Below are 20,131 nucleotides of genomic sequence, written 5' to 3' on the forward strand. Positions count from 1 at the left end.
AAATACGTGACCTTGGTATACTATTTACTAATAATTTCTCATTTAATGAACACATCTCAGAAATTATCTCACGGTCATTACGTACGTTGGGATTTATAATGAGATGTGCATCATTGTTCCATAATTCAGGAACTTTGAGAACGTTGTATTTTTCACTTGTCAGGACGATACTTGAGTACGCTTCTATAATTTGGTCACCATTTTATGTATTCAATATAATAAAAATTGAACGTATCCAAAATAGATTCTTGAGATTTGCTGCGCGACAACTTAATCTGCCTTTTTACAGATACACCCATGATTATAATTTACTACGATCTATTTTGAATATTCCATTATTGTCATCGAGATTTCTTTTCGCAGATACGATTTTTTTGTATAAATTAATAGGTGGAATTGTTAAATGTTCTCCCCTATTATCGTTGATCAATTTTTCGGTTCCTACAAGATCTACTAGATATTATTTTTTGTTCTCTGTACCATTCCATAGAACTAACTATGGTAATAATGCGCTAATTAATAGACTCAGTAGAGAAGCGAATTTGGTTTTTCGAGATATTGATTTTTTTGATGATAATTTAATTAGATTCACCTTAGCATTACGAAGACTTATATTGAACTTTAACTCTTAAGGTGCCAACCTAGCATTTAATATTTTTATATAATGTTATTATTGTTTAAATAATACTTAGAATTAGGAGTACTATTTGTACGAAAGGGCTTGTCCCGTCAATTTAATAAATAAAAAAAAAAATTTTTTTAAATTATAATTTTCGTAATTTACTGAAATTTACGAGGTAATTTATGAAAATTTTCCCGGTAATTTACAAAAAAATATATAGCGCGAACAAATTAAAAATTTTATTTTGGTAATTTACGGAAATTTTCGAGGTAATTTATGGAAATTTACAGAAATTTTGTCTAAAATTAATAAAAATATGTAAAGCATAAATCACAATTAAAAATTATAAGTATGGTAATTTACGGAAATTTACGCGGTAATTTACAAAAAAATATATAGCGCGAACAATTAAAAATTTTATTTTGGTAATTTACGGAAATTTATGCGGTAATTTATGGAAATTTATACGGTAATATAGCTCCGGTAAGTTTACTATAACTTACCAAATAAATTTCTATAAATTACCGTATAAATTTCCATAAATTTTCATAAATTACCTAATTAAAATTTTTAATTGTCGTTCGCGTTATATATGTTTTTGTAAATTACCGCGAAAATTTACATAAATTACCAAAATTAAAAATTTTAATTGTGATTCATGCTTTACATATTTTTATGAATTTTAGACAAAATTTCTATAAATTACCGTATAAATTTCCATAAATTACCGCATAAATTTCCATAAATTACCAAAATAAAATTTTTAATTGTCGTTCGCGCTGTATATTTTTTGTAAATTACCGCGTAAATTTTCGTAAATTACCAAACTTATAATTTTTAATTGTGATTTATGCTTTACATATTTTTATTAATTTTAGACAAAATTTCTATAAATTTCCATAAATTACCTTGAAAATTTCCGTAAATTACCAAAATAAAATTTTTAATTTGTTCGCGCTATATATTTTTTTGTAAATTACCGCGAAAATTTTCATAAATTACCGCGTAAATTTCCGTAAATTACGAAAATTATAAATTTTAATTGTGATTTATGCTTTACATATTTTTATTAATTTTAGACAAAATTTCTATAAATTTCCATAAATTACCTCGAAAATTTCCGTAAATTACCGAAATAAAAATTTTTAATTGTCATGCGCGCTATATATATTTTTGTGAAGTACCCTAAAAATTCCCATAAACATTTCAAATCAAATTTCAACTATTTTATAGAATTCAAAAAGCAAAGAATTTTTTTTCTAATTTGTTTAAAAAAATTTTTAAATTTTTCCGGACCACCATGGATATTTATTTCTTGACACTTTATCTTCAAAAATGTATTGATATTTATCATTTCGATAAAAAAATATTTTTAAAGTTTCAGACACCAAATCGTGCGCTACGCGGAGAATCACCCATATATATATATATATGTTCTATCCCCCATAATTCTATCCCTTTTTATCGTTTCACATGCAGGCGGGACATTTTTGAAGTAAACTATAACTTTTTTGTATCTACTCTTAATAAATTAAAATGGATTTTGAAACGCACAAACAGAAAAAATGTCCATTGTCATTAATGGAATACAAAAATTACTCTACAAAAAATTCTCAAACAATGTTTTGTACATCTCAATTTTTAATAACTTTCTTAGTAATGTGTCTTTTTAAGGAATTACAAAACGAAATTTATGTTTAGTTTTCTATTATTGTTACACGCATCCCCGCATCTTGGACACTTTTCGGTACTTTTAGAATCAAGTCCATGATGGTTGCCAAATGTAAAATGCAAAGTAGATATTAGTAGATGGTTACTAGATATGGATTTGAATCAAATTAGTTTTAAAGTTCATTTAGAACATAATTTCTGCGCACTTTAAATGAAAAGATCCAATTTTAATAAACAAAAAACATATTGAAATTAAAAGTATAAATATAAGAGAAAACTTACTTGATAATTATCTGGGAGTGAATCATGCTGAACAGTAAGAATAATAGAATTTCCAGGTCGCAAAAGTTCCATCACTGTTTCTTGATGTGTCGCTTTGGTAACATCAGTTCCATTTACCTTTAATATTCTATCTCCCATTTTTAATTTTTCAGATTTAGATGCTATTCCACCAGGAACAACCTAAATCATTAAAGTAAAAAAAAAATTTATACATTGTGACAGACAAGTATTTTTTAACGTTATTTCGAGAAATATATTTATGGGTGATTCTCTCAAAAAGGACAAATTACGCTTTTAAGATATTTTGTTAAAAAATATGAAAATTAATTGAAATTATTTAAAATTCTGTCAGCCATACGTTAGGATTTAACAATTTTCAATCGGACCACTAAAGAAAATTTTAAAAAAAAGGTAAAATAACTGAAATATTGAATAAAAACTGATGTTACGGAATGGAGTTACGGAATGAAGTTTTAACACTAGTTTTCATTCAATAATTCAGTTGTTTGCCATTTTTTTGAAATTTTCTTTAGTGATCCCATAAAAATTTGTTGAATTTTATCGTATGGCTGGGAGAATGTTTATTAATTGAAATTAATGTTATTATTTTTTAACAAAAACCTCGTCCAAAAATTGTGCACAAATAATTTGTTCTTTTTGAGAGAATCACCCTTATACTAAAATAAGAGTTAGGATTAACAATGAACAAATGTTCGACTCTGCAACCTCTTACCGATCCGAGAGCTAATAGTATCACGTGTGTTGGTTTGTTGAAAAATTTTATAAAGTGTGAACTTTTTAAAATTTTTTAATTTAATTTCTTAACGAATTTTATAAACGTGTAATCTTTGATTAATTTCGACAACCGTTTTGTAAGAAAATTAGTCTATATTAAGGGAGATTTTTATTAAAAGCCTCTACTTAGATAACCCGTTAAAGTTGAGATTTCACCTTTTACAAAATATACTTTTTTTAAATTATATATTAATGCAACTTACATGTGAGATAAAAATTCCAGGTTCCCTAGCTCCGAACGGCGTACACGAATGATCAGTACCACCAATGATACTAAAACCAAGTGATCCTTCTTTTACAAGAATAACATCCTAAAAACATATAAAATTTTAGGTTAGATTGTTTAATAATAATTAGACAAAACTTTCTAATCGTCTTCTATCAATTATTACAATAATAATATATACAAAACATAATATATACCATACATTGAAAGCCTTCTTGTACGGAATTCTTTCAAATGGAATGAGTTAATTTCAATGCAAGAAGAGGGGTTAATAAATAATAATTGAGGGACGCGATGCAGTTTTTTAAGCCTGAAATCTTCAAAAATTAATAAACCCAAAACTTAAAATTTTTAAACAATGATTTCTGTTACAAATTGTTCTATTACGATGGAAGAACAGAAACAATTCTCTTTATGCTGGGCGAACCAAATTCAGTACAATACATAAATTTTTAAATTTTTCTGGGTCAAAATTTGGATTTCAAAATTGAACTACTTTGATAAATACTGAACTTTTTGATAAAGTTATAATAGATTATTTGTGTACTGTTTAACACTAGAACTATCGAAGATCCTGCATATCTAGAACTACCACACAGTGTGTTATTTTTGCAATTTCATGTTCAAAACCTAATGTCTCTTGAACAAATTGACCAAATTGAATGAACCTTGGACCAAAATAAAGCTAAATAAATGTAGAATAGAGGAAAATTATAGGGAACCCTTGATTTATTTTTTTGAGCTCCAGGGAGTCGAGTAAAGTTAGCATTTTTTAGGAAAAAATGGTAAATTAAAGTATACAAACCGGTATATCATGGTAAAACTTAATAAAACAACTTTTTTGTAAGTGGCGAATTCAAAATGGCGGACTAAAACAATGCAATTTTGAAACAAAAATTTTTTTGTTCAAACTGTGGTATTTTTATGTTTTTGAGGTCGCTAAATCCAAATATGATGTTATAATTTAAAAATTCAAAATGGCGGACACAAAATGGCGAACGAAAATTTTTCAAAGTGCTTAGATTTCAAGGAGATTTGGTACTTTAACGTTTTCGAGATCGCTGAATTCAAATATGATGGTAAAATTTGAAAATTCAAAATGGCGAATCCAATATGGCGGACAGAAAATTTAAAAAGTGCTAAGATTTCAATGAGACTTGGTACTTTAACCAATCCAATATGGCGGACAAAATATTTATAAAATTCTTAGATTTCAACGAAGCGTAGTGTTTTATTATTTTTCTAGTCACAGACTTCAAATATAATGCTCAATATGAATATATAAAAAAAAATTTATAATCACTACGCTTCGTTGAAATCTAAGAATTTTATAAATATTTTGTCCGCCATATTGGATCCGCTATTTTGCATTTTTAAATTTTGTCATCATATTTGAATTCAGCGCCATTTTGAATTTTCAAATTTTACCATCATATTTGAATTCAGCGATCTCGAAAACGTTAAAGTACCAAATCTCCTTGAAATCTAAGCACTTTGAAAAATTTTCGTTCGCCATTTTGTGTCCGCCATTTTGAATTTTTAAATTATAACATCATATTTGGATTTAGCGACCTCAAAAACATAAAAATACCACAGTTTGAACAAAAAAATTTTTGTTTCAAAATTGCATTGTTTTAGTCCGCCATTTTGAATTCGCCATTTTGAATTTTGAAAAATGAACTTTAGTTTTGTATTCAGTGATCCTAAATGCTTACAAAAAAGTTGTTTTATTAAGTTTTCCCATGATATACCTGTTTGTATACTTCAATTTACCATTTTTTCCTAAAAAATGCTAACTTCACTCGACTCCCAGGAGCTCAAAAAAATAAATCAAGGGTTCCCTATAAGTTTCCTCTATTGTACATTTATTTATCTTTATTTTGGTCCAAGGTTCATTCAATTTGGTCAATTTGTTCAAGAGACATTAGGTTTTGAACATGAAATTGCAAAAATAACACACTGTGTGGTAGTTCTAGTGTTAATGCTTAATTAAATATTTGTAATTTCGATAAACGTGTGTTAGCAAAAATAGTATATGTCCCTTCTTTCTTCCCTTTTCAAATTTTTTAAATTTTCTTAAAATTTTCAACATTGTTTACTTTGTCCCTTCAAGACATAACACGATTATTAATTAAATAAGGGTTACATTGAAAAAACTTAAATAACATTTATGCGATTAAGAATATTTTAATTTCAAATTAAATATAATAAAAAAAAACTGAAGCCAAAAATAATTTTATGCTCATGAATTTCATATGGAATGGTTTGGGGAATCGAATGGTATTATGGAATACACTTCGCGTTGCTGTCCCGGCGAATTTCATACTCACGCAGACTATTTTATAAAGGAATCTTGTCTTTTAGTATTTTATTGACCTTCATTTAAAAAATTTTGCTGTTGACCAGTTTGCACTAGATTTGATTCCTAGTGTTTACGAAAATTTCTGTGACACTACAATATTTCCTTTATAATGGAAAGAAATAGAAAAATTGGGTTCAAATTCACTTTTAAACCGAAATTATGGTTTAAATTTAAAAACTTTTTTCTCCTATTCATAACTTAATTATAAAGAGATCTGTGAAAGTCGATTTTTAAAATTTTTCAATGTCAATGTAAAAGACTAATTTTTTTACCATTTTTTGGTTTATTTCCTATAAAAATTTTTTTTGACGATATACAAATAGATGTTATAAACAAATTCTATAATGAAGGTAGGAATTAATGAAAAATAGTTTTGAAAAAAATATTTATTTTACAAGATATTTGACATTGAAAAATTCAAATTTGAAAAATAATCCTTTTTCAAAGATTTTCAACTCAAAAACTATTTGAAAAAAACTATCACACAAGAAAAAGTCATTTATACAAAATTATGTGGAAAATATCAAATTTTTATAATTTTAACCTTTACTTGTTACACCTCTGCTGAATAAAATATTTAATTTGTTTTTTATTTCTGCAAATTATTATTTAATAGAAATTCTTTTTAATTAAATTTAAATATTGCAAACTTTTTATTTCATCGAATTTTAATTTCACTGATTTGTCCGAATAAATATCTGATAGAAAAATTTGGACGCAAATTTAGAAATTAATTCATCAGAAGTTAGCAACGAAAATATGATTGGTTAATTTTAAATATTGCGTTCACATTTTTCTGATAAATAAAAGTTATGTAAAATAAAAATTCGATGTTTTAAGAATTCTGTCAAATATAAATTCGGCGAGAAAAGACATTCATCATTTTTATTGTTTGCTGACGATTGCATAATAACTTCATCTTCAGAAGAATTTCTAAAAGGTTCAGATTCAATTTCATTCGCAAAAAGTGCAATTGATTTTCAATGAAAAATAAAACTAAAAAATTTATTTATTTCTACTTGCATAACCCTAGATAATAATTGTATGCAACCATTATTTTCTAAATTTCAATTATTTGATCATTTAATTTTAAATCGAATATTTAATAATAAACCACTCTTTACTTTTTCTTATATTAAAAAAAATTCTTTTTTTATAATAAAATATTTTTATATAAATTAAAAATATTTTTTGATTTTTTGTGAATTTTTATATATGTGTTTAACTAATTTATATTACTGATTATAATTTGAATAAAATTAAAACTATAATTTTTAAAGAATACAGTGGCGATTTCCCTCTAAAATTTGACGTAAATTTTAAGGTTATGTTCGTTTTTTTAGAGGGAATTTCCCGCCAAAATTTGACATAAATTTGAGAATGTATGTCCAACATAGTCTCAAACCCAGCGACTTGCGGCTATATTCAGTCTTAGAATAGCGGCAGCGATATCTTTTTGTAATATAATTTATATTTTTGTAATAAATATATTATCAAAATTGAATTCAAACTTTTTTTTAATATTAGGACATTCTCTGTCAACGGGAGACCCCCCTGCCCAAAATTGGTTCAAGTATTTTAAGACATATGTATATAGAAATAAAAGTTTATTAACCCTACTTTCAAATGCCGTATGGCCTTTTTGAAAAAACCAATATGGCGGTTATAAGTGCTATAGGTCACTCAAAAAAAGTAGTTTATCGTGTTTTAAAATTAAAAAAGTCATCCTAGAACATCGGGAAAAGCATATTTTCGTGTAATTCTATCGATAAACACGATTGTAATATTTATTTTACCGGAAAAAATTATCTGTCTTCCCTAACCTCAAAAAAACACGAAAAATGCAGTTTATTGTGTTTTACGCTTAAAAAAGTCATCCTAAAACATCGGGAAAATCATATTTTCGTGTAACTTTTATCAATGAACACGAATCTAATATTTATTTTAACGGAAAAAATTATGTGTCGTCCCTAACCTAAAAAAAACACAAAAAAGCCGTTTATTATGTTTCACGCTTAAAAAAGTCATCATAAAACATCGGAAAAAGCATATTTTCGTGTATCTTTTATCGATGAACATAAATTTGATATTTATTTTGCCGGAAAAAATTATGCGTTGTTCCTAACATAAAAAAACATGGAAAAAGGCACTTTATCGTGTTTCAAGCCTGACACAATCACCATCAAACAATGGGAAAAGCTTATTTTTGTGTAATTCTTATCGATGAACATGAATTTAATATTTACTTTAACGGAAAAAATTATGTGTCGTCCCTAAACTCAAAAAAACACGGATTAATCAGATCATCGTGTTGCATGCTTAGCAAAGTCATTACGAAAAATTATGAATAGCATAATATCATAAAAGTTTTATTGATTAACATCATTTTGAGATTGGTATCAAATAAGGTAAATAACAATCTTCAAGTTACTCCATTTGAAACCGCCATAATTTGAAATTTTTAGGTTGGTATTGAAATGGTATTTTAATAGTCAAAAGTTCAATTATAAAATTATTATAAATTATTTGGAAAATTATAAATTAATAAATAATAAAAATAAAATTATATTGAGAAATAAAATTAAAAGTATATAAATTGAATTTCTGGAAATAATAGAAAAAGAAGTTAGATATAAATTCGAGTTAAAAAAATTATGAAATTAATTTAATTTAATGAATTTTTTTAAACAGAATAAAAGATTTGCATAAGCATTATTTAATTAATAAATTATATTTAACATTTTTAAACATCTGTAAAATAAAATAATAAAGATTATTTTATTGCGGAAATTAATAATAATAATATTAAAAAAATTAAAATTAAATTAATTAAAAATTTAAATCATTTAATTATTTTTTTCTAATATTTGAATAATATTAAATAGATTCTTAACATCAGTGCGAATATTTAATATTTTTGAAGTGAAAATGACAAATAAGCTTTCCAGAAACTCGGGTGAATATGAGTCGCGAAAAACCGCTTCTTGGATGTTTTTTGAAGATATGGCGAACACGTACCATTTTCCTGATGAAGAAATACCAAATTCGTCTTCACTGATAAAAGTTAGACGAAAATACCCTTTTTCGATGTTTTATGATGACTTTTTTAAGCGTAAAACACAATAAACTACATTTTTCGTGTTTTTTTGAGGTTAGGGACGACAGATAATTTTTTCCGGTAAAATAAATATTACAATCGTGTTTATCGATAGACTTACACGAAAATATGCTTTTTCCGATGTTTTATGATGACTTTTTTAAGCGTAAAACACAATAAACTGCATATTTCGTGTTTTTTTTTGAGGTTAGGGACGACAGATAATTTTTTCCGGTAAAATAAATATTACAATCGTGTTTATCAATAGAATTACACGAAGATATGCTTTTCCCGATGTTTTAGGATGACTTTTTAAGCGTAAAACACAATAAACTACATTTTTTGAGTGACCTATAGCACTTATAACCGCCATATTGGTCCGCCAAATTGGTTTTTTCAAAAAGGCCATACGGCATTTGAAAGTAGGGTTAATAAGCTTTTATTTCTATATACATATGTGTTAAAATACTAGAACCAATTTTGAGCAGGGGGGGGTCTCCCGTTGACAGAGAATGTCCCATTTTATTTATTTAAGTAGATTTGGTTTTTGACTATTGAAATACCAATTCAATATGAAAAATTTATTTTGCAAAAATTCACAGATCTCTTCAGAATTTAGTTCTGAATCGGAGAAAAAAGATTTTTGAATTTCGTCCATAAATGGGATAGAAAATTTAATTTCAATCTAACTTTTTGATTTCTTACCACTGTGTGAGGAAGCAAAAAATCAGAAGTATTTAAAAAATTCAAATTATAATTAGAAGCTTAATATTTTTTTTTCTAAATAGTCTTTGACTGAAAGCATGAAGATAGAGAAAAAGAAACTGATTTTAAATAGCCAAGCCATAACCGGACATACCTCAATAATGATTGGTTGAACCAAATGATTGTCGGTGACTCTAGTAACAACAGTCTCCGTAAGTGTACTCTTTGTGATGGTCTCAGTAACTTTACCAATTGTAGTTGGTGCTGGAGGAAAATTAACATCTCCCGAAAAATTATCGGGTTGTTTAATTGTTACCGTTACAACGGGAACATGATGGGACTCTGGTGAGGGTGAAGAACTCGGAGGTCGAAGGAAATGAATAGGAATCATGGCTTGAAATTCCTCACTTGTAATTGGCTTCAATACCTGTATATCTTCTTGAGGACTCCTTGATCTACCTTCACATGTTGCATTTGTACCAGTTGACATTGCATTGGCGGGTGTTGAACTGGGTTCACTATTCATATTTGACGTTATGGTCCTTGGAGCAGGTTGCGGAGTTGATTGTTGAAAGTTAGTAGAAGACGTGATTGTTGGAATGGAATTTTTAATATTTGTTGCTTCACTAACACCATTTACTTTTGAATTATTTAATGAATCATTTGTCGATTGTTTGGGTGTTTTAATCAAGCCACCTGGCCGAATATTACCAGGAAATCTGTTAGTAATGTAACTATTTGTTCCATATAGTCCCGTATATGGTTTAGATACACCCATAACTTGAGATAATTTTTCTGACGACGTCAATGAATTTATAGAACAAGTCTGAGGTACAAGAACTTCACGTTCAACGACCAATCGAACGAATCGTTCTAAACCAGTTAACAACGCTACAGCTTGATCATGTTTAGCTTCTAACATTTCAACTCCATTAATCTAAACAATACATTTTTCAAAATTATTTTTATCTTTTAAATCAGATTGGTAAAAAATTGCAAATATACTTACAGCAATTACTTTATCACCAACTAATAATTTTCCATCTTTTTGTGCTACTCCACCATCTGTTATTCTTGAAATATATATAGCCTTAAAAATAAAGACAAAATTTAATACTACAAAATAAAATTAATCAATTTTAAGGCTTCATAGTGTTCCGAAAAAAAATTTTAGGGAAAATAGGGAACTAAAAAATTAAAAATAGGGGACTCTTATGGTAATATGAAAATTACATAAGTAAAGATAAAAAGTTAATTTAGTTAACAAGTTTAAATAATCTGATAAACATTTTTTTATTAAATTTAATACATTTCCTGAATCAAAATATGCAAAAACATATTCTGTAAATGAAATTTTATTTTTGATTAAAAATCTACTCCAAATATCTTACAAAATTATTTCTAAAAAATTTTTTTAAATTATTTCACAACGACTTTAAACGAAATGTAGTGAAATAATGATTTTTTATTTTTAATAAATTTAATTAATTAACAAATATTTTATTATTACAAATTAAATGAATTATATTTATTTCTTAATAAAAATATTTTCAAGAATTCTTCTTTTTTAATCACCGAATTAAAATCAAACTAATTTTCAACATTTCAATTCAATAGAACAAATTTTTGAAAAAATTGTAATTTTTTTTTAAAGAAAACTTAAATCTGATTTATAAAAATTATACGAATTCAAAATTTCGGTAATTCGATATAATTGATTTTTTGGAAAACTAGAATATTTTTTAGAAATAAATACATAATTCAACAAAGAATTTAAGTTGAAAATAATTGAAATTATTGTAAATTTGAATTAATGAAAAATAATTAACAAAATTTTAAACAATAATTGAATTTTAGAAAATTTTGAATTAAAAACTGTTTTAAATAATTTAATTATTGAAAAATTATTGAAAAAAATTAATAAAATTTATTGAAATAATTAATTTACCAAAGAATTTTAGAAATTTAATTTAAATTAACGAAATTAAAATTAGTAACGGCAACCGTTTCCATGATAGTAAACGATACCTTAGCAGGCCTTGATTATTTTGGTAGAAAATGAATATTTTTAAAAAGTATTTTCATAAAAATCAAAGATTTATTGTAATATTTTGTGAAAAATAGGGGAAATTTAGAGAAAATTTTTCAAATAGGATACACTGAGAGAAGAAAAGCACAGAATCCGTACTCTGACGAACGCCGGCCGTGTAAAATGGGTGTTAGTATCCGTTCTTTAGTTTTGTTCAGTTGGTGTCGTTCATAGTTCAGATACTATGCTCTAGCAGCGCGGCAGCGGTGTGAACTAAGTTATACAGAATCTATCTCATATGACCCAATTTACTTAATATTATTATTATTTAAAAATATAAGTTCAATTTTTTATAAGAAATTTCAAAATGTATGAATAAAGTAAATAAAAAATTTGTTATTTTTAAAATCCATAACCCAAAACTAATGCAGTAATAAATAAGAATAATAATAATGATAATAACATTAGAATAGAATAATAATAAAAATAATTAACTATATAAAAATAAATAAGTAGAAATTGTTTTTTTTTATTTAGAAATCTAAAATTTATTTTCAAAAAAACAAAATAACTTTCTATTGAAAATTATAAAACCCAAAGAAACTATATCAATTACATAAAAATAAATAAATTATAAAATCAAAACGGTATTAGTTATTATTTAAAAGAAAATTTTTTAAATTAAAATATCATTATCGTAAAGCTCATTATTATTATTATTTATTTTTCAAAAATATAGGTTCAATTTTTTATAAGAAATTTTAAAATCTATGAATAAAATAAATAAAATATATATATATTATTTTTAAAAATCATAACCTCCAAACTAATGCTGCTGCGCTCAACTTGATGTACAGATGCTGAACTTCTCCATTTCAGATTCCGTGCTTTTCTTCTCTCAGTGTACTTTTAGGGAAAATAGAGGACGACTATGAAGCCTGAATTTTAATAGAAATATAAATATAATAAAGTTAACATATATAATTCAAAACAATAATTTATCATTGTTTAACTATTTTTATTTAAATAATTCCTGTTGAGAAATCTGATGATAAAAATTTAGACTCATATTTTATTAGCAGAATATCATAAATTTTGTATTCTAAAAATTTCATAAAACATAGTATTAAATGATTCTTAAATATGCGAAATAAAATAAAAAAATTTAATACCGTACAATTCCTTTGAAATAAATGCCATTAAAATTTTTCTATTCCAAAAGTGGAATAATTTTCTTTTAAATGTACTTTGATGCCATAAGACATAATTTAATTCTTAATTTAGCTATACATTTTTTTCACCATTCCTTTTTAATTTGTTTTCAAAAGATTAATTCTGTAAATTAATCCTAAAATTACGCCCAGATAGCATCAAATTAATTTTCACTCGGTGTAATAAAGGAACTGCTTTAAACTCTTAATATGATATAATTAATGAAAAGAAAATAATATATTTTAAAAAGCGATTAATGAAAAGTAATAAAGCTTTAAAACTCACATCAGACTTGGCTTTAAAAGGTGGAGAACCTTTTCCACCAGCTATACTAAAACCTAGTCCATTTTGGTCCCGAATTAAAGTAGTATGAACACTAACAGTTATAAACGAATCTCCAGTTGATTCCATTGTATGTGAAGGATCGCAACTTTTCTTTATCTGCAAACAAAATCATATTTTTTTGTTTCTTATAAAAAAAATATATTACGTATTTTTTAAATTTTTACATAAGTGGCGAAATTTTTGTATAATGAATTTTCCAAATTTTGGTTTTGTAAAAATAGATCTATTTCAAACAACTTATGTCTCTAAATGTATCATAAAAGTATTGAATTCAGAAACTTTTTGTCAAGAAATGGAAAGTTTAGTTTTGCTTTAATTTTGAAATTATGTAAACAAAAAAAAAATTATATTTTTTAATTAAAAACAAATTTTTTATAAACAAATTAATCTTTTTAATTTGGTATTTATGTTTCTCACACAATATTTAAAGAACGAATCGTAACGCACTGAATCTGCACTCATTCTTCAAAATTAAATGGAATTTTATAATCTTTAATTTATATTTAAAATTAACTTTTCGTTTAATGTGATGTTAGATGTGTGTACAAATCGGGCAAAAATCCTGTAACGTAAAAAAGTACCCGAGATGATTACAATTAATTATTTTTGCAATGTCAGAGAAAAAAATTATTTTTTATTTGTAAAAATAATTACTTTCTTCATCGCTCGTAGGATATAACCACGATATAACACGTATTTTCATTTTTGTTTTATTGAAAAATATTCAAAATTGTAAATAAATTAACCTAAAAATTTGTAACTTCGCTAATAATTATCCTATTTTGATTAATCAAAAACTATATTGTAAAATAAGTGAAATAATAATTTTTACAACAAATTATAGTAAAAATTCATCATTGTTTATAACAAAAATTATTTATCTTGTAAAAAGATGTAAAATTGTGAATATTTCTCCTTCCTCAAGTATAAACCCCTCTTCTTTCAAGATAATTCCTCCCTACCATTTTCTTGAGTTTTCGCCCTTAGGGCCAACCCATAGTTTCAACCTACCTAAGTAAGCTGGGTCAGTAAGGCTCAATAGAAATAAACTCTTAATGAGTTTTCACCATTTTCTTTCTGAATTTCTCCATTTTTCTTGTAAAAGGGCCCAATGGCAAATTTTCTCAACTCCTTTTTCTCACGCCTATGATAAATTTTTCTTCTTCCAAGATTTTTCTCCGCCTTCGAGAAATTTCCCCTTTTGCGTTATTTTCCCCTAACATTACAAACTCAAAAATTGTAGTGGGGACAAACGCTTAAAAACCTATGTTTCTGTACAATAGTCAGTTTATTCCTTAAAACTGTGTATTCCCCAACTTTTCATATTTTTCTTATAATTTAATAGAAATAAAAACTAAATTAATCCCGAGCTATTGGATGAGAATCCAGGCTCAAAATTAATTAATTAAATTTTAAGTAATGGTAATAATAATGAAAATTTTTTAAATAATTTTTAATTATTAATTATTTATTATTTGAAATTTAAAAATTTATTTATGTTGCATTACGTAACATTTCATATATCAGATCATCCACTTGGCATAAACATTTCAGCGGGAGTTTTAAAATCAACCAATCACAATTTTCATAATAATTTTTGACCGGTTGATTTTAAAATTTCCGCTGTAATGTTTATGCCAAGTGGATGATCTGATATATGAAAGTTCGATCAAATGGAAATTCGACGTTTTAACATTTCTATTTAAAGAAAATTCGGATCTTCGATCAAATAAAATATCAGTGAAATAGAAATTCTCTGTCTTCAAAATTTAGCTTAAAAAATTTCTGTTAAATAACAATTCTATTAAATAAAAAATAGATTGTATAGAAATTTTTTGAATAAAACTATTGTTAAATAAGAATTTTTGTTAGGGTCAGCCGGGGTAAATCCGAAGGGGGGGTAAATCCGAACGCTAATTATTTCAGCTTAATTAAAATTTTTAAAAATAAGTTCGATATGAGAATTTTTACCTCAGATCCTCTTCAAGAGATTCTAAGTATTATCCCATTTTTCGTTTGTTAATTAGCAACAGCATAAACAAAGATAACCAGTATTGCAAAAAAGATTGAAAATCAAAGATGACACTCTTTCAGTATTTTGTCTCGTATTTGAAGAAAAAGAAGCTAAAAATTTATTTTATTATTTATAATTGTTTGTTATGAATACTAGAACAGAAACTATTTTTCATTTTTGCCTTCTGTAAAATTTTATTAATAATATCAGACCGTTCGTATTTACCCAGGAAAATTGGAAAACCGGGGTAAATCCGAACGGTATTTTCAATAATTTTTTTTTACATCAGAGCCACACAAAATTTTTTTTTTCATTACACTATTATTTTAACATTATAAAAGTACATAGAAAAAAGTTTTTCTTTCTATACGTATCCTCGTTAGTAATTAATAAGCAGAAACTTAATCTCTGTTCTCTCGAAGGAGTGTTTCAATTTTTTTGCCAAATGGTTTGTTGAAAAAAGTTTTTCAGGATCTTAATAAAATTTGGTATTCTACGGTTTTTGGGGTCGCTAATTACCAATTTGAAGTCAGTTTTTCAAAATTCAAAATGGCGGACGAGAATTAAAAAATTCATTGGATTCGCTTGAAAATTGTTACTCGGGGGGTTTCAGGGTCGCTGATTACGCTAAGTTTCCTGCGATTGTAATTTATCAAAAATTTTTGCTACCCCATAAAATTGTTCTATGGAAGTAAAGTAACAACTTCATGCACCAGAATACCGGAAGTATTTTTTTTTAAAGAAAAAACTTATGTTATTGTTGAAACTTACTAAAAGCGTTCGGATTTACCCCGGTTGACCCTATATAGAAATTCTTTTAATTGGGAATTCTGTTAATAAAAATACTTTTAAGTGAATATTCGGTTAAATAGGGAAATTCTACAAAATAACAATTCTGATAAATAAAAATTCTTTTTTATGGAAATTTTTCTAGATATAAATTTTGTTAAATTCAAATTGTATTATTTGAAAATTCGATATATTAGAAAATCTGCTTTATCACAGTCCAGTTAAATAGAAATTCTACAAAATAAGAATTTTGTTAAATTAATTATTAATTTAATTACTAATTTAATTAATAATTAATTGTAACATGTATAAAACATTTAAAGTTGTGTGAAATTTAATTAATTAAATTTAATACCTTTCTTGTCTCAATAACTACATTGAAATATATCAAAACTATTATTAAAAATATTTAGTTTTTCTTCAATGTTTACGTGAAAAGAACCCGAGTTAAGGTGAAAGAGTTTGCTGAGAAAAATTAGGCTTCATTATAAACAAAGAAAAATCAATGATTGAGCCTTCCAAAAAAGTCAGATTCTTAGGATTTAATTGGAATTCCCGGGATATGAATCTCGAGTTACCTAAAGAAAAGAAAGAAATTATTCTGACGAGAACTAAAAAAATATAATACTCGTACATCTTTTAAAAGAAGCGGCTTTTAATAAAATCAATAGAAAATTTGGCCCTTTTAATATAGACTAATTTGCCTCACGTTCGAATAACAAGCGTGAAAAAAATTTGTTTCATAGAAACAAGATCCGAATTCAATTGCTGTTGATGCTTTCACAATAAATTGGTACCCGTATATTCCCTATTTTTATCTTAAAATTTAGGTAGAGATCCCATTATCAAAAGATTTTATAGTTCTTTGAACCTCAAACCACAGTAACCTAGATAAGAGGATATTTGGGATCCAGAACAAGTGCTAAATTATTTATCAAAATTAGATTCCTAAATTTAGAAATGATTTCGAAAAAAATTAGTCTCGTTATTAGTTAGTAACCGCGTAACGCTTACAAACCCTAACTAAAATTAAAATTAATAATATTAAATTTTTAAACTATTCAGTAAAAATTTATATTCCTGATAAAATTAAAACGTCAAAAGTAGGGAAAGATCAGCTAATGTTACACTTTTTATACTTTCGCGATCCACCGAAATAATGTGTAGCAAGTGTGCTCCGAGTTTATTTAGAAAAGACAGAAAAATTAAGAAATAAAAATAAAGATACTCTATCCTTTTTATTAATTGTATTATTTAATGTCTTTAATCTTTTTACAATCTTCTCAGCGTAAATTGAAGTCTAAGGTTAGTTTTACTAAATAGATTAAATTTTTTTCTGAGACCTAATTTTGAATGGACACATGAAACTAAACTAACCTTTTTTGTTTCGCTCATTTCCTTGTTTTCAGAATTATAGAACAAAGGTGTTGATGACACATAAGATGTTCCACCAAGTGAGCGATTGGCGCTTATATTCGAACATATTGAGTCTTTCCTAGCTGAAATCTAAAGTTAATAAATAGTTAAACTAGAGAAAAATCCAATATGTCTCACTAAAAATGTTGGAGAGGTGTAAGAGCAACATAAAAATTGTAAGTATTTTTTAAAGAACGGGATTCAAAACACCTAAAAAGAAATTAAGAAATAGTTATTTGTGATACAAGTGAGTAAAGTGGGTGATTATACGAGTGTGACATTTGCAACACGAGTCACTATTTCTCATTAAAAAGACACAAGAGTGCGTAAAGTAAATTTTCACACACTGTTAAAAAAAGTGTCACTTTAAGCACAGCTTAAAAAAAATTGTGTAAAATTCAACTTGAGAGGTTAGTGTTGCAAAAAATATCTTTATTGTTTAATTATTTTGAAGAATTAAGAATAAAGGAAAATTTTTTATTTCTTTCAGTCAATTTCAAACTGATATATATTATATTATATATAATATTATATAATATATAATATTGTAAACTTCCATTCCATAAAAAAAAAATGCCAATAGTTAAAAAAAAATTAGTTATAATTAAACACATTTTACTAAGCAATTGAAAAGCTTTAAAATAATTGTGCAAGTTATATTTTACATACCCCATCTGATGAAGAAACCATTTTTGTCACTTCTCTGAGAATGACAAGCATCAATACCCGACCACAAGCTTTTAAAACTTCTACAGCATCATAATGATCAACATTAACTACTGAAACTCCATTTACTGAAAGAACTTTATCACCCACTCGTAAACCGGCAACATCAGCAGGGCCACCTGTAAAGAATAGAATATAGTTTGATTAACAAATATTTATATTAAATATTATCATAGTTGCCATAAAAATAATATTTTGTTTTTCTCTCATTTCCAATCAAAATTAAAAATTTTTGCCTTACCCTAATGAAAATATTTCAAGTGGTTTTTAATAACAGGTCTCGGATTGTACGACATTTTCGACTTATGTTTATATTTTAAAATTGAATTTTTAAAAAAATGTATTCACTTGAATTGTTTGCAAAGTCAATTATTTTTAATAATTTAAAACAAATTCATTGAAAATTACATGATTTAAAATAGTTTTCAATTTAAAACTCACTAAAATGCAATTATTGTCTAAAGTTTTTAAAAAAATTTCTCCAATTCAAAATCAAAGTTTCAATTAATAATCTCTTAAAATTCAATTATTATTTCTAAAAATTTTAACTCAAACACTTGTGACGAAGTATTCGTCAAAATGATATTTATTTTAAAAAAAATAGTTACTTCCTTAGCCAAAGTTGATTTTTTTTAAAGGAGATTTATATTTTGGATAATTCGTTTATTTTTGTAATTAACCCAAATGGTCATTTTCGCACCTTTGTGAGCCGATTGACGAGTTCCGGCAAAAACGTACGAACGAGAGGGTTGAAGGAGCAGCTCGAAGCGGAAATCGAGGGACACACTCACACATCATCGATCGTTGATAGGGATCAGCCGGTGAGTCGTGCGTCCCACATCCCTTTTTTATTTAATATCGGGTTTTGTTTAAGATTACTCCTGAAGTAGTATAAGGAGCACTCACTGTATAGGCCGTTTTTGAAAATTCTTCCCCAGCATTTCCAGATTTAATATAAGCATTTACATATTCGCTGCGGACACGGAAACACAGTGGCGCCTCTAGCGGCGCCATAACGCGATTTTCGTTGGATACTTGTAAGCTGTTTTCATTGAATGTTTTATGCAGTTTCAAATTTGACAAGTGTTTACGTTTGTAAATTAACTTTATTTTTTTTATCTACTTCGAGGACGAATTTTCTTGTAATTATTTTGACGTAAGTAGCTGAAACTTTATATACTTTCTCTTAATGTTATGTTAAATGTATTCATTCAATATCATAATTTTGTAGGTTATGCTCATCAAAACTGCATGAAGCTTGATTATTTTCTGTAAAATTTGATAACTATCGCAAAACATAGCAGAAAGTAGTGAAAATAAACGGAAAGGAAATATTAATTGTTGTGTCGTGAATTGTTTTAATTCATTTAAAAATTCACCGCTTGGTACACACTTTTATACGTTTCCAACTGCCGCACATAAGAAAGAGCGTCGAGAGAAGTGGATTGCTCTTGTAAACAGAAAAAAGTGAGTATATTTTAATAAGAAAATCAATTAAATTTTTTTATGATTCAATTTGACTACTTTTCATTTTAAAAAAATGTTCTAGTCCTGATGGTACCTTATGGCAGCCTTCGATTTACGCAAGGATTTGTAGTCAGCATTTCGTGGGAAACGAAAAATCAAAGAATCCTTCAAGTCCAAACTACAATCCTACTATTTTCGCTGAAGTTTATAAAAAGCGAGTAGTTGGTTTAAAAACAATTATGGAATGGTATAAATATATATGTATTATTATTATTTATAAAATTATTAGATTGTTTCGTAGAAAATGTCAAATTTTCAGTATTAAATTTTGCTAGTGGAAAATTTTCATTGTGTTTTGAGAGAAATAAGTTAA

At 26.3% G+C, this 20,131-nt stretch overlaps 1 protein-coding gene across 5 annotated transcripts in view; it reads right to left on the reverse strand.

Moving 5' to 3' along the window:
- Positions 1-20,131, reverse strand: part of LOC127282312 (protein lap4) — a 132,788-nt gene that overhangs the window by 21,622 nt on the left and 91,035 nt on the right. For 3 of the 5 annotated variants that reach the window (XM_051306481.1, XM_051306479.1, XM_051306478.1), the window contains 7 exons: positions 18,235-18,410; positions 17,527-17,655; positions 13,287-13,442; positions 10,770-10,850; positions 9,915-10,697; positions 3,574-3,681; positions 2,576-2,755 (listed from right to left, as the gene is read on the reverse strand). In XM_051306481.1, the coding sequence (XP_051162438.1) occupies positions 2,576-2,755; positions 3,574-3,681; positions 9,915-10,697; positions 10,770-10,850; positions 13,287-13,442; positions 17,527-17,655; positions 18,235-18,410 (1,613 nt within the window). The remainder of the gene's footprint in view (positions 1-2,575; positions 2,756-3,573; positions 3,682-9,914; positions 10,698-10,769; positions 10,851-13,286; positions 13,443-17,526; positions 17,656-18,234; positions 18,411-20,131) is intronic. The other 2 variants (XM_051306482.1, XM_051306480.1) reach the window with 2 other exon arrangements.

Source organism: Leptopilina boulardi, unplaced genomic scaffold (assembly GCF_019393585.1).
Source record: "Leptopilina boulardi isolate dan_hultmark-lab unplaced genomic scaffold, ZJU_Lbou_2.1 LbouV2_297, whole genome shotgun sequence".
NCBI lineage: Eukaryota > Metazoa > Arthropoda > Insecta > Hymenoptera > Figitidae > Leptopilina > Leptopilina boulardi.